General features: G+C 36.8%; 4 protein-coding genes across 7 annotated transcripts; 2 read left to right on the forward strand and 2 right to left on the reverse strand.

The window, feature by feature from the left end:
- Positions 1-1573: 1573 nt before the first annotated feature.
- Positions 1574-6065, forward strand: LOC133740442 (NADP-dependent D-sorbitol-6-phosphate dehydrogenase-like). Its single transcript, XM_062168402.1, has 6 exons — positions 1574-1848; positions 3015-3109; positions 3226-3343; positions 4360-4492; positions 5291-5510; positions 5626-6065. Exons 1-6 carry the CDS (start codon positions 1716-1718, stop codon positions 5854-5856), a joined length of 930 nt encoding a protein of 309 aa, XP_062024386.1. The 5' UTR covers positions 1574-1715; the 3' UTR covers positions 5857-6065.
- Positions 6066-6432: 367 nt separating this feature from the next.
- On the reverse strand, positions 6433-8883 carry LOC133741542 (polyprenol reductase 1-like). Its single transcript, XM_062169421.1, has 6 exons — positions 8574-8883; positions 8095-8372; positions 7348-7576; positions 7115-7213; positions 6923-6994; positions 6433-6775 (listed from the first exon to the last, which is right to left on the reverse strand). The coding sequence occupies exons 1-6, from the start codon at positions 8802-8804 to the stop codon at positions 6671-6673; spliced, it is 1014 nt and encodes a 337-aa protein (XP_062025405.1). The 5' UTR covers positions 8805-8883; the 3' UTR covers positions 6433-6670.
- A 141-nt stretch (positions 8884-9024) lies between these two features.
- LOC133741541 (polyprenol reductase 2-like) lies at positions 9025-12471 on the reverse strand. Of its 2 annotated transcripts, XM_062169419.1 has the most exons (7): positions 12359-12471; positions 11970-12276; positions 10720-11069; positions 9921-10158; positions 9678-9773; positions 9488-9559; positions 9025-9337 (listed from the first exon to the last, which is right to left on the reverse strand). In XM_062169419.1, exons 2-7 carry the CDS (start codon positions 12120-12122, stop codon positions 9233-9235), a joined length of 1014 nt encoding a protein of 337 aa, XP_062025403.1. In that variant the 5' UTR covers positions 12123-12276; positions 12359-12471; the 3' UTR covers positions 9025-9232. The 2 variants fall into 2 exon arrangements, with proteins under 2 accessions (XP_062025403.1, XP_062025402.1); XM_062169418.1 differs by lacking the exon at positions 12359-12471 and having other exon boundaries at positions 11970-12338.
- A 1-nt stretch (position 12472) lies between these two features.
- LOC133741540 (protein BASIC PENTACYSTEINE4) lies at positions 12473-16772 on the forward strand. 3 transcript variants are annotated; one of them, XM_062169415.1, is made up of 4 exons: positions 12473-12604; positions 13736-13918; positions 15240-15328; positions 15422-16772. In XM_062169415.1, exons 2-4 carry the CDS (start codon positions 13759-13761, stop codon positions 16277-16279), a joined length of 1107 nt encoding a protein of 368 aa, XP_062025399.1. In that variant the 5' UTR covers positions 12473-12604; positions 13736-13758; the 3' UTR covers positions 16280-16772. The 3 variants fall into 3 exon arrangements, with proteins under 3 accessions (XP_062025399.1, XP_062025400.1, XP_062025401.1); XM_062169416.1 differs by lacking the exon at positions 12473-12604 and having other exon boundaries at positions 13777-13917; positions 15237-15328; XM_062169417.1 differs by lacking the exon at positions 12473-12604 and having other exon boundaries at positions 13778-13917; positions 15216-15328.
- Positions 16773-24262: the final 7490 nt, after the last annotated feature.

Here is a 24262-nt window from a genome sequence, read left to right on the forward strand (position 1 = left end):
TTTCGAAGAGAAATGTTGTGAATTGATAAAAAGTATTAAAAAAAAAAAAGCAAAGGGAGTGTAGAATGTAAAATTGGGTATGCAAATTTCAACTCCCTAAATTAAACTTCAAACAAAAATTTGTCATTTTCTCAGTTGGATATGATTAATGTGAAGTAGAATGACTGTATCGAAAATTTAGCCAACTTCGTTGCCGTTTTAGCTAGGGTTGGGACAATTCAGTTTTTCAAAAAAAAAAAAAAAAATCATAATCGAAACTGAACTGCGTATTTACAATCATATGATTAACCAACTAAGACCCGAACCGTTTTATTTCGGTTCAATTATGCCGGTTCCTCGGTTCCTGCACTTTGGACCAAACTTGGAAACTTGTTAACACATTTAGTAGCGTGGTTTCTTCTCCCCTAATTCAAGCCACTTCTAGCTTTCCTCCACTGCTATCCATGCCTTCACTGTCGTCTTGCTTCATGGGAGTGGATGATGCACGAGCCTCTATGACGACCTTGATAGTTGTATAATTATCAATCACTTTTATGCGAAGAAACCATGACCTTCGATTGGAGGAGCATCCGTGGTGGCTGCGGATCTTTGTTCTACAGTGAGTGACAAGGCCTGGTTGCGACTTGTCACATCGCAACTTGCCACAAAATCCCAGAGGATTTTGGTCGTTCTTTGAATACAACTATTTCTAATTTGGAAAATATTTCGCTATATTTTTCTAGTGAGGACTGGAACAAGGATAATCAATCCCAATCCATCACTTTGATTTCGATCAGATACAATGGTGGGTCTCGCAATTTGGGCGTCTCAGCTTGTCGCACTCTGATGCTTAGCTCAAGGGTGCACCATGAGGGAATCTGCAGCGGCGGACGACAAAGATGTAATTTGTTTGCGCACCATGTGAGGATTTGTAGCGACGTTCAATCGATGGAGAAGCAAGACGTCAGAGGATTGTGCTAGGCCGACATGGCTGCAGGATGGGCTTGGGCTCGTCAGTAAAGGGGCAGGGACCTGGGTTTTGGATTGGGCTTGGTTTGGGCCTGGTCCGAACCTTTGGACTGTATTAATGATTTGGTTGACCTACCCCACTAAACCTCCTTGCCCTAATCTTAGGGCAAGTTCACCCGTTGGGTCACCAGGTCACCCACTATTCACTACTTTTTAGTGTTAATTTCATGCCCTGGGTCACGAGCACAGTGTATTTCGTGCCCTGGGTCACCCGGTACAGTGTTCTGGGTCACCATGGTGACCTGCACAGTGTATTTCGTGCCCTGGGTCACGAGCACAGTGTCTTTCGTGACCCAGAGAATGAAAATATACACTAAAAAGCAGTGAATAGTAGGTGACCCGGTGACGCAACGGGTGAACTTGCTCTTAAGGGTATGGAGAAAATGTAGGTTTATGTGGTGGTATGCCTATTTACCATGTCTTAGAATCTCCATAGTTAAAGGCTTACTTAATGAGTGAGGGTTGTGTTCGAATATAAGTGGTCTATCCCTTTGTATCAAAGTAGTTTCCTACCACAACTTCTTGATCTGTTTAATTAAAAGACAGCAGCAGCAGAAGAATATGTAATAACCATCCTGACATATGTTGAGTGAAAAAAATTTGCTTACGGAACTAGTATTCATTCATTAAATAGAGTCGGGAGAGACAAAGCCCACTACTGACTAAGGGCGGAAGCAGCATCTCAGAATCGAAGTCACTCGAAAAAAATGTCGATAACACTCAACAGCGGGTTCAAAATGCCAGTAATCGGTCTTGGTGTTTGGCGCATGGAAGGAAAAGAAATCAGAGACCTCATCATCAATTCCATCAACATTGGTTATCGCCATTTTGACTGCGCTGGTAATCTCATTTTCTTGCTCTTTTCTCTTAGAATTGACTTAGTTTGTTCCTTAATTCATCTGTTGTTCTTATGGGGCAATCTTGTGTATTTCTCTTGCCTTGGATTTTCTATCTGGGTTTGTCCTAATTAGAGAATTGGAAGAGGGTTTACCAGTTAGAGGTTCCTTGGATGATTGCTGCTTCAATCTAAGTATGAAGTAGACTATGATGTAGTTCAGTTATTGCTACCAGGTTTTTAGTTCCCAATAGAGTTGTTTATGTGTGACAAGATTTGAGACCAAAATGCTCTCTAAGGGGTGGTTGCAATTACCACCAGATGAAAGCTTCGGTGGCAGTGGTAGCTAATTTTGGGTTACCTCCTCTTGGTCAGACTGTATTAGACCTCTTGTACTGATATTTTGACCCTATTGAGTGGCTGTATTAGTGAATTAATTTATTATTGGGTTAGTCAAATAAAACTTTTGGGAAGTATTCTGACCTTGTTTTGCATTCCACCAATCTATCTCATGAATATATGTTATGCTTTATTTACCATCCATTCAAATTGACCTATCTTAAACCGATTAATGCAGCAGCCACAACTTGGTTAGAAAAGAAATATCCTCTTTGGAAGCCGAAGACACTAAGTCCAACCCTTTTCGGTCCAAAGTAAAGTCTCCGTGGTAGTTTAAGAGTCTATTTAAGTCTTAGGGTGAGTACTAAAGGGTGTTGTTATTAGTAAGTCTTTAATTGAGTCTTCTGGTGTTCTAGGAGTCTAAAAGTTATGCATTTTAAACCTATATATATCGCTACGTATCGTAAACCCAAATCAGATTGGAATGAAATAAACTCAAAGTTTTATTAAAAGGCTTGGTACCTGAGTTCTCTCCCCTAACCTCCTTCACTCTATTTTTTCCTTCTACAGCTAAAAACCCTCTGTTCCTTCTAACTTTCTAAGACCATTCAGCTTTCTGAATCTCTTAACATTCCTCAACACACCCTAATCATACTCTGACCAACTGTTGCTCTGTTCTGCATCACCAATTAGTGAAGTCAACTTTGCACCTGAAGATTTAAATACGTAGTTACCAGTGTCCCCATATGGCACTAATTTAGTTGTTGCTAGTATTGCAAGTTACCTATTTGGATGTATGTGATGTACATTGACAAGATAATTCTGCTTTCAGCTGATTACAAGAATGAATCAGAAGTTGGAGAGGCACTAGCAGAAGCATTTTCCACTGGGCTTGTTAAGCGAGAGGATCTCTTCATCACCACCAAGGCTAGTTTCATTTTTAAACAAGAGTAGTGTTAATCTGCTTGAATTGACTAGTGTGTATACTGCATGCTCTAGAACATGACATTTTTGTTCTCCCTGTTTCTTCATCCATAATGCAGCTTTGGAATTCAGATCATGGACATGTTGTGGAGGCCTGTAAAGACAGTCTAAAGAAGCTTCGGTTGGATTATCTAGATCTGTACCTTGTTCACTTTCCTGTTGCCACGAAGCACACCGGTGAGTTATTTCTACTTTTTCTCATCCTCTTCTGTGTTTTATATTCTATGCTGCACTAGTTTATGCTCTCAAATGTGAGCTGCATATCTTTAAAATCTGCTTTACATTAGGAATATGAGATTTCTAAGGAGATTAGAAAAGCAGAAAAGTTTAATTGCTATCAATAGGTATCTACCAAGCTTGGATGGTGCTTTCATGGAAGTCGTGTTCTCATTCTGTAGACAATAACATATTGCTTAAGAGTAAGTTAAATGAAGGTACTGCAGTTTGTAGAGTCATGCACGTCCAAGTCTTAATGTATAGTTACAAAGCACACCATAAAATATATACACTAAAGAATAAAAATTACATTAGACACCTGAAATAATTGGATAATATGCCTTCATAAAATTTCATGTTCTCGTATCAATGTTAAATTTCATCCGTTGTGAAATAGAAAGAAACTTCAGAAATTTTAGGACACATGCTGACAGCCATAGTGAGTCTGACTCGTATCAATGTTAAATTTCATGCGTTGTGAAATAGAAAGAAACTTCAGAAATTTAAGGACATGTGCTGACAGCCATAGTGAGTCTGACTCGTATCAGTGTTAAATTTCATGAGTTGTGAAATAGAAAGGAACTTCAGAAATTTAAGGACACGTGCTGACAGCCATAGTGAGTCTGACTAGGGAGGCAAGAAAAGCTATTTAGGAGAGAGATTGATGAGCACAATACAGGGTTTTGTTGGTCAATGGACTTGTAGGAGACAAATCAACAATTAAACGTGGGGACTGGTTACTACTTGGGAAGAGTCATTACTCCTGCAAACAAATTCCAGTGTATCAGACACAACCCTATTTCTTTACTCTTTTGTGATGGTTACCATATTATTGACCATTTCTGAAACTGGTAGGGCTCAACTAATGGTAGCTTTAGATGATTAAATTGAAGAGAAGCAATGAATCATTATATTGATTTGGTTTTCTGAACAATTTTCTTTTTAGTTTTAATGTGTTTTTATTTACGTATATGCAGGAGTTGGTGCAACTGACAGTGCTTTGGATGAGGATGGGGTGCTAGAGATAGACACAACCATTTCTCTAGAAACTACTTGGCATGCTATGGAAGATCTTGTTTCTCTGGGTTTAGTTCGTAGTATTGGGATCAGGTAATTATAAAATTCTTAGCTGAGTACTTGAAGCATTACTGATGATCTATGACCTCACATTCCTTTTCTGCCATGTGCAAGTTATGTTTGTGTGCATAACTGCATATACTACACAACTTGGTTCATTATGTTTATATAAGGGAGACCAAATCAGGAAAATACAAATGAATATCTCTAGAAAAGTGAAACATCACAATTATGTGCGCATACAAGTCTGTGTTGCAGTTGAAATGGTAATAAATTTGTACAAATATAATTTCAGTTTTAGGAAATTGTACTAGTTGATGTGGGAAAGGGTTAACTGTGTCGTTATCCTTCTCTCTGTTCGTGACAGATGCTCTGCTGATCAATTTATTTGTTTGGAGTACAATTAGGAATTATACGGAAATATTTGTACGTACTTTTCCAACAATCTTCATTCTCTGAGCTGTGCGACATTATTGTATTTTGTTTTATACACATTAGTGTATTGAAACTGCTATTATTTATGAGTCACAAAGAATGAAGAGCAACTTTTTGTTCTTCTTAACACGTATAAAATGATATGGCTGAAGCTCCTCTGAGTATACCGACACATCTCTTTGTTCTTGCTATTCGACCCTGTGGAAAGTAAGGATTGTTATTGTGCTACCTGGAGTTCAGATTTTGGGTAAATGTGAAAACGAAATGTTTGTCATATCTTTGTTCTAGCTTAGGGAGATTATATGCCATGAGCCTTGGTATTCTAGTTTTTGAGTTTTGTTCATTTGTCGATGCTTTTGAATTTGAGCTGTGCTTTGATGGAAGAATTAATTGCAGCAACTATGACATCTTTCTCACTAGAGATTGCTTAGCCTATTCCAAAGTGAAGCCTGCTGTGAATCAGATTGAAACTCACCCATACTTCCAGCGTGATTCTCTTGTCAAATTCTGTCTGAAGCACGGCATCTCTGTCACAGCCCACACTCCACTTGGAGGTGCTGCAGCCAACACTGAATGGTTTGGTTCAGTTTCAGCTCTAGATGATCCAGTTCTCAAGGTAAGTTGATTTCTACACATGCATGAATACCTAGTTTTATGTTGAATTACCAGGAAGGATAGAGGTTATTATTCAGTACCAACTATTAAGGCCTTAACAATCATTTTTCTGTCAGAATCTTGCTGAGAAATACAAAAAGACAGTAGCCCAGGTTGTTCTTCGATGGGGCATTCAACGCAACACGGTTGTAATCCCGAAGACGTCAAAACTCGAGAGATTGAAAGAGAATTTTCAAGTCTTTGACTTTGAGATTTCCAAAGAGGACATGGACGTAATTAAAAAGGTGGACAGGAAACTCCGGACCAATCAACCTGCCAAGTTTTGGGGCGTTGATCTATTTGCTTAGGTTTTCTGTAATTCTACCCATGAGAGTAAATCCCTTGTGTTTGCTAAGAATAAACCGAGTGCTGGAGATACTTGACTCTCGTTGGACTTGTAAACTTAGACTGATCTAAATCATTCTTCAAAGCTCAAAAATATGTCATTGAACCAACTTTCAAATGTGGTTGTTGGCCCTTTTTTAGTGTATATGTTCGTTCCTTGCTTGTCTCTCAATTACTCTCTCTCGTCTTGGAATATGTTTCAATCTTTAATATAGCTTTTGGAAAAATATGTTAAATTTCCTTCGAACTTTTCTCTGCCCTTCAAAATCAAACGCTCATCACTTGCACCTGGATGAAGATCTGAATCATGCACCGAAGAGCAGCAATGGCATGAATTACTCTTGGGTGTGTAGAAATGGCATGGCAAACTAGATGATTAAATATTCAATTTGGTGGCAATTTTTGACATCACCAATAACCTCAAACTTGATACAAAGTAGCGGTTTGAGTAAATTGAGTCGTCGAAAGAAAAACCCAACTAGAAAAAAAAACATTTCCGAGCTCTTAGTGAATTTCTGATAAGATAAAATGGGATTTCATTGAATTATTGGAAAGCATATAGATTCGGATTGCACCCACATGGCTCACTTGGAACTTGAATTATTCCCACATAATCACATTGATGTCAACATCGCGCACCTTACTAGAAATTTTCACATATCCTCCAAGTCATTCCACCTCGAGACTTATGTGAAAATTTTCGTAGTAGTTATTGTAGAAACAACTCTAGTGGTAATTTGTTAAATCAACTTTGCACAAGCAATTATGTGCCTCTGCTTAGTATACAAGTGGAATAATGGCATACCGATTGCTGGGGTAATTTTCGAATTTCCGATGGTACCACCTATGTGTAATCGCTGCTGTAAACGTTAAGTTAGACACCTGAAAGATACCCAGTGAGAGGGTTAAGTGACCTTATCAGGATCAGAGTAAAGAACATGCATGCAGAAAGAAGTTTATTATAGAAGACGTGGATCGTTGTGGTTGCTGTTTGTATGCATACATATTCTCAAGGAAGTAAAATCATACCACGAATCCCAGTAGTAACCAGATTGTGAGGTCTACTCCTCCACTAGCGACCACAAAACCAACATATATAACCTTTATCATCACCAGAAAGCAAATAAATCAGAAATATAGATCAAGCATACCGAAACATTTTCTTTAAGTCATTGATGACAGTAGATATCCTTAAGCATGCAGAGGAAGGAATAGACTTACTATCTCAGCAAGATAGTGTGGAGATGAAACAATTTCAAACCAATCACCATAAGGGATCATATACGCAACATTTTGTTCTCTGTTTTTCCGTAATGAGCCCTGTAACAATTTCAAATTCTGTCATCAATAAGTAAATGCAATGACACCAAAGAAAACACGTACAGAAGTAAATGCAAAGAAGATTTAAATTATTTGTTCTTTCATATGGCTTAAAGCATTTGCAAAAGACATACAAGAATTTTATGACAATTGCGCTGGTGGATCCAACCCCAAAAGAATATAGCTGCACCAGTCCATTGGAGCCACCCAAGCTTCAAAAGAGGACTCATGAATTCCAATCGATCATATTCTAGCATACTAGTATTGCCTTTGAAAAGGAACTCAGCCACTCCATTTAGAGAAAATTTATAGACCTCAAGAGCGTGGTTGCAGCAAAGTGATAAGGGTGCAACTGTGTAGTAACTAACCTCAGAAAAAGGACATAAATCAGTGAACGGGTGTAATTATTTCAAGCAACAATTAAAAAATGACAAATATCTGCAATGCGATTTTGATATTTCTCATCCAGAATACAATTAAGACTTTCCATAAAGATATAACTACTAACTTTTGTAATTATTGAAATAATGTCTAATATTTAGAATAGACCACAGCAATTGATACATAAATTAACCATCAATGGAAAACTGAAGTTGCAGTTAATAAAGCAAATGTGAATTGAGCCTGCTTCTGCTGCTTTATTAGTTGAGATATTTATTTTTTGTTTACAATGAAACAGAATAATTTGAAACATATGTAATCTCATGCAAGTGTTTGCCTCAGCAACAATATCATCAAAGATGTCATATATTGACAGCTCGTCGAAAGCAGTTATGATGCATGATATGCAGATAAATACATGGATGGGGAAAGCCGGTATCTTGAGCTCAACGAAAAGCTAATCATTAATTGAAAGAAGATCACTAATGAAAATAACTTACATGTAGCTAGTCAGATATCCTAAAATGTGCATCCTAGCCGAGGAGCTATAGTTGAATACGTATAGTGTCTCAAAGAGGCGCCTCAGGAGCTGAACTTCCATCAATAAAAGCAGAAACACTGAACGCCAAACACTAATGATATGTGGACCTCCAGTAGAGTGATTCTCGAATGGCACCACATTACATGCATACATCCAAGTCGTAACAAGAAGTAAAGCTGTCCACACAACAGCCGCTATGTAGAAATGAATGAAGAACTTCTGAGGAACTGAGAATTTCTACAATTGAAAACCGACCAGCTTGATAAGTTTGAAAGTAGATTTTGAAAGAGCTAAGAAACAAAACAAATTTCAGAAGATTCCATAAGTACAGAGTCTCAGAGACTGTATTCAAACGCATAAGGCATGCAAAAAACTAATGAAATAGTACGAACTCAACAGGAAATGAGTATCAAAATAAACCTCTACAGAATCAATTACCTGCGAGGAAGATTGCATGATTTTCCCTCGCTTGGCAAATACCATAAGACGTTCATAAAACGAGTTCAGCCCTGAACAGGGTACAGAAGCTAAGAGAAAAGGCAGTGTGGATGCAATCCAAGCTGTTCTCAGCAACCCAACAAGCCCCACCTCCATTTTGAATTTTTGGCCAAACCCCAGATTAGAACTGAGCTCAAGCAGTCGAAAAATGCAATTCTCTTTTAAAGGCATTCATTGGCTCCAGAGCTTCTTAACCACTATTATTGCGACGCACCCAAATACTTATTACTATAACAAATGCAATCAAGGGTAGGATTGGAGTAGGGCGGAATATTTACATACCAGGCCACCCAAATTTATGGTAGAAATGAATACAATTACAGCGCTTTGCATTTATAGTTATGGATTCCTATCATTCATTCATTACACACTATTAAAAAAATAGAAGGCATTTCTCACTCAAACTCTGCTTATTCATTGACTGGAATTGGCTGTGTCATCTTGATTACATATTTAAGAATATTTCTCCGTGAAGGCAAACATTTAGATCTTTCTATGAACTTATTGGTGAGCAACAAAAAAGCTGCTCTGAATGATGGTCCAAGCATCCATGAAGCTTTACACTCAAATCACCTATACACAAGCTATTACACTTTCGCTTAGTATAAAATTGGAATAATGGCACGCCGATTTTTGGGGTAACTTTTGAACTTTTGAAGGTACCATCTATGTGTTTCTGCTGCTGCAAACACCAAGTTTGACAACTGAAAGGCACATTAAGAGAGTTAAGAGATTTTAACAGGATCAGAGTAATGCACAAGGAAAAAGAAGTACTACAGAAGATGTGTATCGGCTGAGTATTAGTATGTGTCTGCATGTGTCTTGCCTATACTCTTCGAAAAGAAAAAACATACCACGAATCCAAATAGTAACCAGATTGTGAGGTCTGCTCCTCCACTAGCAACCACAAGACCAGCATATATAACCTTCATCAGAAGAAGAAGAAATGAAAATACAAATCCAGCCTCAGGGAAAATTTTAGGTTACACCTGATAGTGGGATAAAACCTTAAGCAGACATTGGTGAGAATGATGAGAAACTTACTATCTCAGCAAGATAATGTGGAGATGATACAATTTTAAACCAGTCCCCATGAGGAATCACATATACATTTTGTTCACTGTGTTCTCGTAATGAGCCCTGTATATATTTAGAATGTCAGTCAGCATAAAAGTAAATACAAGGACACTGCAAGCTATTTCCTTTGTCAAAAAGAGTAAATGCAAGTAAGACTCCATCACATATGATATTTGAAATGCATAATCTTTGTGCGGCACTGTGACATACAAGAATTTCATGACAGCGGCGCTGATGGATCCAACCCCAAAAGAATATAGCAGCACCAATCCACTGGAGCCAACCAAGCTTCAGAAGAGAACTAATAAATTCCAAAGAATCAAAATCCATATCTTCCATAGTATTCTTCTTGCCTTTGACAATAAATTCAGCCACTCCATTAACGGAAAAGTTATAGACCTCCAGAAAATTATTGCAGCAAAGTGACAAGGGTGCAGCTGTGTAGAAACTAACTCAGGAAAGAACATAAATCAGCAAATACCAACATAACTTTTACAGAAAATATCAAGGAACAAGGAAAAACTGTTGCCGGTCAAATTTATATATTTCATTCCAGAAAACAATGGTTTTTCCCTTAGGAGTTAGGATTTTCAAGAGATATAGTAACTACTAACTTTTACAATTATAAAGCAATGTCAAGTATTTAGAAGTGGCTATATCCTAACAGCAAGAAGATATTCCTGGATGTTTGAGCCAGACTTAATCTATTAAAATCTGAAGTAGCAGTTATAAAGGATATATGAATGTCAACTTCTGATACTGCATCAGTTTACGAAATTTAGCTCTTGTTCACAATGAGACGGTAAAATTCAGAACAGGAATTTCATGTAAATACTTGTGTCAGCAACAGTATGATCACGGAGGTCATAAATTAACACCTTGTTGAAAGCAGTTAATCAGATGCATGCTCAGATCAATACATGTATGCATAAAACAAGTATCTGTAGTTCATTCGAAAAACAATCATGGAAAGAAGACTAGAAAGAAAAGGGTTTCTGAAGTAACTTACAAGAGGCCAGTCAGATACCCAAAGATGTGCATCCTAGCAGTGGAGCTATATTTGAATACATATATTGTCTCAATAAGGCGGTTCACAACTTGAACTTCCATCAACAAAAGCAAAAAGACAGAACGCCAGACACTATATCTATAACCCATAGGAACTGATGGAGACTTGCGCCAGGAAAGGATATGTGAACCTCCAGTAAAGCGGCTGGCGAACGTAGGATAAAGAAATGGGTCCACATACATTGGCACCATTTTATATGCATACATCCAAGTTGTAACAAGAAGTAAGGTTGTCCACACGACAGCCAGCACATAGAAATGGCAGAAGAACTTTTGAGGAACTGTGAATCTCTACAAAATGAAAATGGAAAGATATTAGGTTCGGAAACCGAAACCTTAGTATCAATGAATTATTAAAAAAAAAAAACAGACGCATAAGATTCCACTTAGCTACGGTTCTTGAAAGACTCAATACGTTAATAAGATTAAGTATTCTTACACAAAAGGCATGCTACCAACCAATAAAACACCCCAAACTTAACAAAAATCCATCTGTCATAAAGCAAATTCAGGAAATGATGGTAAACGTAAATGCGGGAAAGGCTCTAGTTCTACTCAACCCAGCACCAAAGTTTGACTAATAAAAATGCTTTCGTGGTTTTCCATAGTTCAGAAGCTATTAATCAATGTATCAAAACCTGATTAACACGAGGAATGATAGTTAAAAACAAACATATACCGGCGAAATGGCATATAAGATTCATAGAATAAGAACAACAGACATAAGAATAATAGTTACGAGTATAACCTTTTAGTGACACATACAATAACAATGGAAAGAGGCAGAAAGGATTTAAGAGGAATTTCATTACACGAACCAGACAAACTAAGAGAGAGAGAGAGAGAGAGAGAGTGCCTTCACAGAAAAGAAACAGATTTTGCCTAGTGTCCGTTTAACAAAAACCAGATTTCATCTTACTGAAACCTCAAGTGAAATCAAGTTGAACTAGTTTCAGATGATGAAGTGTAGATTGATTCTTTTTACACTTCAAAATTCGAACTAACGAGGGAGAGGTGATACTGTAAGCTTAAAAGATGATCTTCATTAGATATAATACACATAAAAAGAAATTAACATAGCAATCAGAACCTAGTGATTTAGGTTGGCAGAGGATCAAATGCAGTTACAATTCAATATGGAATATGGAATTGCAATTCTCTGATATACCCATATTGGGATGAACGACGTACCCTTGAAGAAGACATGGTCTTCCCTCTCTTGGCAAACCCCAAAACGGTTTTATGAACAGGGTTGAGCCAAGAAAAGGGCAACGAAGCTATGAGTAGTGGCAATGTCGCTGCAATCCAAGCTGTTCTCAGCAACGAAACAAGACCCACCTCCATTGTAGCCAAAAAAAACCCAAATCGGAACTGAGCCTCAATTAGTCGAAAAGTGCAGAGTACCCATCAAGCGAAAGCCCTGGGTCTTGAAGAATGACCACCATGATTTGCAGGGACCATGGTGCAGACCAGTCTCTTGCTGAGGGACAATTCAAAACTAAAGAAGAAGACAAATTAGAAACGGAAGCTGGAGGTACCAAAACTAGAGATGAAGACTGGTGGAAGAGAGAAGAAGATACCAGGACGTAACGTGAGGTTTTGGCACAGAAAAAAGCAATAGCTTTGTTACACGGGTATTGGAGGGAACAAAACGGCGCGTTTTGGCTCCATTCGAAACGACGTCGTTGCTGTGACCGAGCAGTTAAAACAAAGAGATGCTCTCTTCTCTCTTCTCTCTTCTCTCTCTCTCTGTTTCTGAAGAAAAAAAAATAAAAAAAGGAAAAATCTGGAAATCAGGCGAATCGATCGGAGCCGATGCGGATTCTGTGAGTGCTTTGCTTTGCTTCTTCACTCTCTCTTTCTCTCTTGTCATGCTTTTTGAGCTTCACTCTCGCAACTCCTCCTCCTCCTCCTTCTCCCCAATTCTGAAGCTTTTACTTCTGGTTCTGTTGTAACCTAATTTTTCACTGAAACTCCAATCAAGTTCATGGATTTCGTCATTCGTTTACTGAATCATGCACATTACAAAGGCATCTTTCGCAGTTTCACTCACACAATGGTTATCTTTTTCACTGTGTTTGCTTCTTTCTAGCTCGTGCTTTGTTTGGATTTTTTTGATTAATGGATTTTTTTGATTATGCATGCATGATTAGGGTAGTTGTGATCAAATTTGAGGCTTTGAGAGAGGTGGTGAAATGGTGTGGGGGTACAAATGAGGTTGTGGTTGGATACTTGGATGTTCTATCAATTGGAAAAGGATTATGAGTTCTGTTGCTTCGGTTTAGGCAATTTAAAATATGAATTGTACTGGAGAGGTAGTGTTAGAGACATTGTCGAAATCGTTTATATGTTGAGCTCATAATGTATAGAGAGAGAGGTTGAGAGAGCTGTAAGAGACTGTTTTGCTATTGAGTGAAGATAAGCCATGATAAAAGTGAACAATTGGGTGTAGAATCAGGATTTGTTTCTTGAGTTAGCTTAAGTAATCATATCTGTCTGTAGTTGAATTAAATTGAAATTAGTAAAATAGTAGTTATTTTTAGAGTTATGGTTTATCTTTTTGACAATGGACTCTGCAGTTAGATTAGAAAGGTGGGACAATGATAAATAGAGAGATAAGGATATCAAATCTTTTGGCAATGGACTCAAGTAATTGTTGCTTATGTTTCTATTTGAACTTGTTTAGTTCCTTTTTTACAAACAGCGGGAGGGTATCTTATTTTCCTGCACCATCAAATGAGCCATTAGTGAAACTCATATCTTATGATATCACATTGTTAGATTGTCACATCAATAAGATGTGTGTGTGTGTGTGTGTCTTTGGCTTCTTTAAAATACTGACTAGAATCCTGTACACCCAGTGTTTTGTTTTGAGCATATGAATATGTTGCATATATATGTCTGAACTAATTCATTTTCTTCTTCCTCTATTATCTTCTTCTTTTGGTGCATTTCAGATAGGAGATCAAAGATGTGCTAAATGCACAACAAATTGCCATGTTTGGATTACTTATTTGGGACCTGTAACTATAGATCTACTAAGGATGGGAGGTATCTGCCACTGTACTGTCAGAAAATCTCAAGAGAGGAGGATACATTGATTCTTGAAGTATTCTTATTTTCTTCTTTGTTACGTAAGGTAAATCAAGTGTCTTTGGTTTCTCTTCATGTAAATCTTACAGTTTCTAAAAGAACAATAATGCAGGAGTTAAGTTCTTTTAGGAACTCGTGCTCTATGAGTACTGTTCTATCATTGTTCTTCTCTTTGCCTTAGCCATACTTCAAGAGATGTCCTTAAGTCCACCATGCATTTAATTTCAAGTTTGCATTTTTATTATGGGAATCTGCAGCATCTGATACCTATGGCAAGGCAATCCTGCAATTTAGTTCAAGTGGTTGGAATGGGATCTAAAGTTAAAACTTGTGTGTGTGTGAGAGAGAGAGAGAGAGAGAGAGAATAAACCTATCCTACTATCGAGTTCATGTTTGCATGCACTCTATGATTACGTGGTGATGCTATTAGCAACTATAAGTTTCAGTATGCATTTTGCATACCTGTACTCTCTTCATGAAGTAAGCCGCAGAAGTAATGTCAAATTAACAACTCTTCATTCTATTTAAGATATTTTAAAGAGTATTGTTTGATTTGTGTATCTCCATTATGTGTCTCGATGGCCAGGGAATCGAGTGGCAATGTTATTAGTAGTTATTAATTTAACTAGCATCTGAGGTTCCTATTCATTATTGTCATGCCATTTGAGATACTTTTTATTACATGACTTGATTTGTTTACAATATCATCCAGTAAATATGGTTTTTTTGTTCTTTTCAAATAAATATATGGCTCTTACAGTTAAAATAAGGTTTGTTGTCTTTGGGTCTGTTTTGCGCCCCCATCTAACCAAAAAAAAAAAGACTTGGTTAGTTTCAACTTTCAACCTAGTTTGGCAACATGTTTATATTTAGATTCAGTACCTATGTGCTTCTTGATAAAACTGACGAAGAGAACATAAAACTCTTGTTGATGTGTTGTGGGCTGTTATTTATATCATCTCTGCTTCTCAGTAATGCATGCACACTTTACACTCACAAGACATGTATTTCTCTATTAGGGAGAGGAATAAACTTTTCTGTGATTTATGGCTTTTACCGTTATTAGGTTTTGCTGATTTTGCCAAAGGCACGTATGTGCATTCCAGTTTGATATAATTCTAGAAAATCTGAAGACACTTTTGAGTTCTTCTTTGTTTCTTAAATGAGACAAATAACTGTAATTCTGGAGAGACTTTCTTTGCTCCATCTATATATATATATATATATATATATATATATATATATATATAAAACTTAACTTGTAATCCTTTGTGTTCTGTTTTCTCATTTGGATTTGAAAGATCTGTCTATGATTGTTGATGCCCAAAGTTAACAAGCTTGTAGTGGCCTTAAAATAAATTTCAGCACTTGCTGCGAATAGTTCAAAAATGGATGATGGTCGACAACATGAAAATGGGAGACACAAGCAGGACTATTACAGAGGGGCACCCTCTCCGGTAAGAAGAAAGAAGCATGTATTACGACTTTATGGTAATATTTATGTTATGCCATTGAGATCCATTTATATGATTTAAATTTGAAATGTGCAGTGGAACATGACCGCTCAACAGCAAGTAAAGGAACCGAATGCCTTAGTCATGAACAAGAAGATCATGTCAATTATTGCTGAGAGGGATTCTGCAATTCGAGAAAGAAATGCAGCAGTCTCTGAAAAGAATGAAGCCTTGGCTGCAAGAGATGAGGCTCTCCGACAGCGCGATGAGGCATTTGCTCAGCGTGATAATGCCCTAATGGAACGAGACAATGCCTTTGCAGCCTTTCATATCCGGGATAATTCCATGAACTTCCCATTGGGTGGTGGAGTTCAACGTGGATCTAAGCGCATGCACTACCCTTCAAATCATCCAGTTAACATGGCTGATGGTCCTTACAGCACAAAAGATGTGCCTATAACTGAAGCCTTCCCAATTTCAGTATTATCCGCCGAAGCTATCAAGTCACGGCAGACAAAGCGATCAAAGGAGAATAAGGCATCCAAGGCGTCAAGAAAGAAAGTAGGTGAAGATTTGAATAGGCAGGCTTCCACTGATGGGATAAAGTACAGATCTGAGTGGGATACTCAGGATTTAGGCTTGAATCTCGTCTCATTTGACGAGACTACAATGCCTGTGCCAGTTTGCTCATGTACTGGAATGCCACGGCAGTGCTACAAATGGGGGAATGGTGGGTGGCAGTCATCTTGCTGCACCACCAATATGTCAATGTATCCACTACCCCAAATGCCAAATAAGCGCCACGCCCGGATGGGTGGGCGGAAAATGAGTGGAAGTGTTTTTACTAGATTGCTCAGTCGGCTAGCAGCAGAAGGCCATGATCTATCAGTACCACTGGATCTGAAGGAATACTGGGCCAGACATGGGACAAATCGCTACATAACAATCAAGTAGGTCATTGAACAATGTTTTGGAATTTGGAAGAGTATGTTTCTTTTCTACGTGCCTCCATCTCTCTTGTCTCCGTGTCTCTCTCCCTCTCCTGTTATCTTCATAAGCATGTGGTTGTACTGATATTACTGAATGATAGCAAAGGGAAATCTGTTTTGATAAAAGAGCATGTCCATGGTTAGCTGTGACCAATCCTAGTATTTCAATGCTCCTTAGGAAGGGGATTCTGTTAGTACCGCAGCATACATGGACTGTACCTCTTTACGGCATGTCTGCCCCCAGTCAAGCATATTCCTATTTTCATGTGATAAAACAGGAGAAAACTTGAGGGACTAAAGCTTCCAATAATAAAAGCAGCTCGGTTTTTGAGGTGATGTGAAAGAAATGAGTGCTCTGATTACGTTTTGGCTAAAGGTTAAGAATGGTCACCATGATTTGGGATGATGTACATTGTGTTGATTGAATATTACCTGATAACACCCTTGTGGTTCTTGAAGTTGGTCAGTCTTGATCCAAATCACAATCCTGTCCAACTTGTGCGAGAACAGGCACAAACTAAAACCACAAGGAGTGTTGTTACAGTTCTCAATCCATTTTCAACAAACCATTGCCTACAAACTACTGGATGAGTGGATGGTTCACTACAACTTGCCACAATCTTCTGCCTTCCCTCATTTTCGCAGCCGATCAATCATCTCGAATACTGTCTCATCGCTCTTTTTGCAGTACTTTACCCGCCCTTCTAAATCCTTGCTCTGCTGTGTAGTGATTTTCATCAAGTTCTCAAGCTAAATCATTTCAAAATCTCCAAGTAACAACACTTGAGAAACCATCCATATATCCATTATACCCAAAAACAAAGATTGAACACACTTGCACTCTAAGACCAGAGGCATGAATCACGCCACTAATACATTCTGGCCGACGTAAAACAACATGTCGTTTTACATTGTAGGGTTGAGTTGAGAGAAATATGGGACTTCATTTTCATATTAAATTTGGATTGCATGTTCATAAATGTTCCCTTGTCGACCTTTTCCATGTTGACAAGCTTTGCTATTATGGCGCGGGTCCTGTTATATCTCGTCCTTTTTTCTCATGAAGGTGTAGAATATTGCCACGTGTCTCCAAAAGCCATCACACTCATGTTTCCTCTCACACGTGTCGGCAGGCCAGTCAGTATGTGAAAGCTGCAAAACCTGCAAGTCAACAATAGATGGATATCTGTAGTACTACCATCTGTAGCCTACTCCGTATTTCACGGAGTTTGGAGACTGCGGCGAGGGAATCCGGCGACAGGGGGAGCAGCTTAGAAAGGCTCCCTTTGACGATGTTGAAGACGAGATCGGTGAGCAAGATAACAAGCATCGCAAAAGAGCCAATTACTATATAAAGTCACTTATAGTGCGATATAATAATTTATTTATTTCTGTTACAAGGCCACTAAAGTGATAGAATTTTTAATATTTGTAAAAGTGACCTCGTATCTTTAATTATCATTATTTATAAAAATGTCATTCCGTGTCATTTTCTTAAAAGCTAAGTTAATGAACGAAATGTTAAGGGAGTGAAATTCACGGTCCCTAATTTGTAATTCACACTCCATCTTTTTTTATTTGGTCAAAATTCTCATAAAAAGACAAAATTTAAATTAGTAAAGATACAATTTAAGTTACCAAAAAAAAAAAACATGGAATGTGGATTGTAAAATAAGGAGTGTGGATTTCACTTCCCTATTTTTGTTTATAATTTTGTATAAGCTAACATATTCTTGATTGTGCATTCATATATTTCTGAATGTAAATATTTAAATCTCAACCAACACACTAAAAGGATATGCATCTACGTGCAAGCTTCGAGATGGGGTTAAAAATCAGATGCATACACATGAGATAACTTATGATACGTCAGGTGATCATAAAATTATTTGCATTCATAACAATATAGTATTAAATACTCTATTTTTCAGTTACAATTTCATAAGAGTTAGCCAAATTTTGTTCCATTGAATTGCCAAAATTGTCCACTAATTAAATCTAGCCTTTTCTATACATATATTCTGCATGTGTATAACCGATAACGTATAACGTGAATTTTCGTATTTCACATCCAAATAAGCTCATTTCCAAATGCATGGCTGCAACTTTGAACTTTGTTTTTTTTTTTTTTTGCAAAGTCTAGGTAAGCCCATTTTTTAAATTTTGTTATATATGTCATTTAATAATTCATAATAGAGTGAGGTCAAGTGAGCAGATTTGGAGGTTCCAATAGAAAAACTCTTTTTGAAAACTTTTATTAACACACACCTATTTTCTTAATACACATCCGTCAATTTCTTTTCTGGACTTTTTCCTTCATTACACTTCTTTACCCCCCTTTCCTCTTTCTCTCTCTCCCCAACGGCAACCTTTTTCTCTTCTCTCCCCGCCTTTGCTGCCTTGCATATCAAGATCCATATGAATATGATACATCAATTTATTGGAATACAAAAATATGAATTTTGAAACATATTATTTTTCATTGCAGCAATTAACTTAAAACTTATAGCATTTCTACTCTTTCATCTAATAATTACCAAGATGATCATTCCAGAATGGGACCAAATACATAATTATTTGAGATTTAATTGTATAGAAGCCCTTCTAATGAGAACAGCTAAAATGAAGACTAGTTGAAGACTTTCTAATCAATGGTTTGGGAAACCCACTTGTCAATTATATTATGGCAAATCAACTGTTAGATGTTTATGTATGTATAAGTAGATCACTTCTGAAAATTTTCTTCCAAATTGCTAATCGTTAAGGTTCCGAACTAGATCAAATCAATGGACTAACCAAATCTATCAAACATGAACCATTCATGTTCATAATTGATAAATGACAATTATGAATGTCTTAACGGTTTTGAATTTGGTTGAAAAATTGCATAAATGATCTACACATAAATATATAAACATCTAATGGTTGATTTGCCGAAATGTGATCGAAAAATGAGTCTAACACAAAAGTTCTCAACTAGTCTTCATTTTAGTGATCCTCATTAGAAAGACTCCCTTAATTGTATTCATATGTCTTCAAAGATCGGATTGTCCAATTTGTTCAATTTGATAAACATTAAATTGAAGAATCATTATTTGTAAGAACGAAAGAGGTTTGGAGCCGCAACCTCTCTCTTCGTATTATCTAGGTTTATTACACCAGATCTCTCTCTCTCTCTCTCTCAGAAGCGGACGTCTGCAACCCAAAAAAAGTGCGGATGTCACTCCTCCGGGCGGCATCAGGCTCCGACGGGCAACTCTGCTGGTGCCGGCTGCATCAGGCGCCGACCCTTTTCTTTCTGCTGGACTCGTCAATGAAGGGTTCGAAGTCGACCTTGATGGTGCTTCCATGGTTTCAGGCGAGCTCGCCGCGCATCGCTGAGAATCCGATCACCTTCGCCTTCACGTTGATGGCTATGCCGTCCGGCAACAGAAACGCTGCCATCGACGCCTGATGCAGCCCGGAGGAGCAACGTCCGCACTTTTTCTGGGTTGCGAACGTCCGCTTCTGATGTGTCATCTCTCTCTCTCTCTCTCTCTCTATATATATATATATATATATATATATATATCCCTTCCATTAAGAGATTTCTTGAAGGACCCACTTTTCGATTACATTTCGGCATCTCGACCAGTCAGTTTTTAAGATTCCATGAATATATCATCTCTGCAAATTTTTAAACAAATTGATGATCGTGAAGGTACCTAACTAGATTAAATCAATGGACAAACCAAATCTGTCCAACCTGAACCGTTCATGCTTATAATTGTAAATCACAGTTATGAACGTCTTAACGATTATCAATTTGGCTGAAAATTTGCAGAAGTGATTTACTCATATAGACTGAAAAACTGAATGGTGGAGATGTTGATATATGATCGAAAAGTTGGTCTAATAATTGATCCCTTAAAATGGCCAAAAAAAAAAGGGATCCCTCAGTAGAAGGGCTCTGTATAGATTCAATCGGCTTCTCTGTATCCTAGAACTGCTGGCATTTGGTGACTTCTTTGGCTCCTCCTCACGGTCTTTCTTTAAGCAGATCGGAGCAGCATTATTATTATTATTATTATTATTTTAAGTTGGGGGTAAAATAGGATTTTGAATTTAAAAATAAAAAGTGTCAATGACATATAAGACCACTTTTAGTAATCTTATTATTCTCTAGGTGATCTAATTATGTTTTTTTCTCTAAAGCCACCAAAATATAAGAAATATCATTATTTACAAAAATGACACCACATTTTTTATTTTTTTATTATTTACAAAAATGCCATTGTGTTAAAACAACAATTTTTTTTTTTTTTTTTTTGTGACACCCTCTTTTCGGATTGTTCGCCATATCTCAAATGCTGCCTAGACCCAGAGATTAATCCGTTGGAGCCTGGACGGCCAACAGGGCATTGCAGCCCTTCTCTAATCACGTTTATAATTCAGTAAATAACACTAAACTAACCCAGTGTTAGAACGGAGGACATGGGGGTTCCACATCTTGAACGTTCTTGTGAGGGACCCAATGCATCCACTGAATCACTTGTCATGATTAAAACAATCATTGTTATTAATTGAAAGAGAAATTTTAAATACACACACCTAATCACTTAATACACATCCCTATTATTTTATATTTCAAATTAGATTTTATAGGTAGGTTAAATGACCAAAACATACATCTATTAGAAGAAGAAAAAAATAGTCATATTTGGGTGGTTCTATTCAGACCTCCCAAATTGATATTTAGACCTTTCCAAATTTTTTAAAGATTATAATCCCCATAATACCCTCAAATTAGAAGGAGCGTTGCACTGAGTAGGTAGCTCAGCAACCAGCGGCGTTGTCGAGTGTCGACCTCCTCCCTCATTCATTCTCTCTCAATTCTTGCAAATGTCTCATCTCAACGTCCAGCCAATTTGATCTCTTGTATCTCTCTTTTTCTATGATGATTTGAATTTTTTTTTTCAACTCTTATGATTTAAATGTTTTCGCAGCTAAATTCGTTTTCTTTCATGGAAAAAATTGAGAATTTGGATAACAGAAATTGATTTCTGAATTAGGAATTTTGTGAGTTTTCGTTGTAGTACGTGAATTAGAAATATGAGGGAGTGGGAATTAGTTTGAACTTTGAACTGAGAGATTGAGATTCTCTGCTACTGACGATAAATAAATTAATAGATAGATATATACCACTAGCATAACTTGAACTGGAATATTGTGTGGAACAAGTTAATTAAACCTTCTGGGCTTCGGGTCTATGCTATTGAATGAATATGGTTCAAAGAAAAATGAGTTTGCCAATCTTACTATTGTAATAATTCAATGGACAACCTCCACTAGACACGAGTAAATATGGAATAGATGTTAATAGGCCAGATAGCAATCATAGCATTGTGAATTAGATGGTGTGAACTGCAGAGTTGGGTACTTGGGTGGTGTATATGGTGAAGGTCGATTTGCCGGCGAACTTTTATAAGAATTGCATGGAGGTGGAAGAAGGGTAAAATTGGAAATCTCAGGTACAAGTTTTGAAGAGAGGTCCAAATATCAATTTGGGAGGTCTGAATAGAACCACCGGTCATATTTTCCTTATATTATTCTATTTATGTATAAATAGTTAGATAAACACAACAAATTTCTATACATAGCCTCCCAATTTACTGCAAGAATAAAGTTAGAAACTATCTAATTTAATTTTTTCTTAAATAAATTGTAATTAAATGAGGTTAGAAACCATAATATTTAGAATTTCAAAATCAATGGCATTAAATGTTTTTAAAACATATCGCTTTACTCCCATTTTTTAGTTAATTTTCTTTTTTGTTCTAAGAGTTATGATTAATCAATTTAATTTCTAATATAAACATCACAGGTGAAAAAAACTTTATAATTGTTAATTTGTTTGGCCCCTCTAATGACAACTTTTTAGTTCTGCCACTGTGGAGAAACTACTGATATAGTTTTGGTTGAATGTTCAACTCATAATTTTATACTTGATTAACATGGTGTTTGGTGGATGAGAGCTCAAATAACACAAAACCTATTTATATGCATCTATTTAAAGGGAACAATAATAAATCTTTATGGATTTCTCAATAACTAACACAAGTAATCAATATGGTCATTTACAAAATGTCAATATACTAGAATATACTAATCATATTAAATAGTAACCTTTTTTTTTTTTGAAAGGGGTTTGGAACCAAATAGTAACCTTAATATAGTAAAAAAGTAGGATATTTCATGATTTTTGAGATTGAGGATATTTTAGGTATTTTGGGTTGTGTATTTAGTAAAATATTAGAATGAGAAATTAAATGGGTCGTATATTAAGTATGGAGTGTGTATTAAGTAATTAGGAGTGTGTATTTAAAACTTCTCTAATTGAAAAAGAAGAAAAAAACTACTTCCAACACTTAGGACTCATTACGTACTAGAAAACAAGAGAATCATGCAAACCATTACTTCAGGTACGACAATAATGTAATTCACAACTCTTAATCACAAGAAGCTAATTTGAATTATATTGTAGGTACGCCTCAAATTCATCTTCTAATTACTAGATGCAAAGCCCTAAGGTGATCAATCAAAGAACTAAAACATAAAGCATCAATTCAAATAGTGACTAAGAATTCATCATAAAGAAACTATAAATCCATCAATATAACATCAAAGTATATAAACAATCATGATAGGGCATCATCTTAACCCTAGAAAAAGGTTTAGCAAAATGTAACTAAATAAAACATAGAAAGAACATAAAAAGAATGGAAGGGAAAAGATGGGGAAGATGGATGAGTCGTCTCTGCTCCTTAGGCGTCTACATTGTGCTCCCGAGACTCTCCTTCTCATGTAAATTCGTGCTCCCTTATATAGGGAAGATTTCTGCTCATCTTTGGCTTCATGTTTCCTTGTAGAACTTGGGTTTGGATTCCTTTCTTCATTTGGAATGGGAAAACCTTGAAATATCTTTTGTAGAAGTAGGAATAAGTTCATCATTTAATCCTCATCTGAATTAACTTCCGGAATTAACTTTCTTGAAACATTAGGATTGACGATCTTGTGCCACGGAACTTGTGTTCTCCACGAATGGTTGTAAATTCCTGAGCAGATTTCCTGTCCGACCTATCTTCACTCAAATAATCATAACTTTCTCCAGAAGTATCGAAATCGACATCCGTAAAATTCTACAGAAAGTAGACATCCGTAGTTTTCCATGCATATAAGGTTCATTGTCTGATTCGATCTGAGAATTTCCCAGTTATTTGGAGAAATTGGATGTTCTGCACAGACAGATTCCCAGTCTTAGGATTGCAAAGCATGTTTCAATCGTTTTAGCTCATACTGGCTTCTTTTCTACTTTCTATGGAACAAACCTAAAAAAACACTAAAAGATGTAAATGAATCATAAATAAGGAGAACTAAACATAAAAACCAAGATTAAGAGGCATAGAAATATAGGATAATATGAGTACATCAAATTACCCAAATAATTTGATAGAAAATAACAAAAACCAATGTACCAGTCCACAATATTGCTTCATAAAAATAAAAGCTAATAAACAAGAGTAACTAGAAGCATCAAAACCAATCAACCCTCAATTAAAAATACAAACCCTTGCGGAAACCCACCCCCACCCCCACAAACAACCACTCCTTATCTCTGAAACCCCCCCTCAACTCATATTTGTATAATTTTTCTATGGCAAAATCTTTCGTATTCTAGCATAATATAGTAGAACAAATCATGTCTATAATCATAAGGCTATCATTATTAGGCTGTTGTAAAGTTCTATAGTTGCTCAATGGATTCAAATACACCAAATAATTTCAGTTAGAATCTTACCAGGAATGATGGATTCAAAGGGACTCGAATGATTACTGAACTCATATTTTTCTTACATGTCCCCATTGCAAATTAAGTGTAAAATTTTCTCCAAAGATTGGTCTAAAGTTA

The sequence above is a fragment of the Rosa rugosa genome, chromosome 3 (genome assembly GCF_958449725.1).
Source record: "Rosa rugosa chromosome 3, drRosRugo1.1, whole genome shotgun sequence".
In the NCBI taxonomy this organism is placed as follows: domain Eukaryota; kingdom Viridiplantae; phylum Streptophyta; class Magnoliopsida; order Rosales; family Rosaceae; genus Rosa; species Rosa rugosa.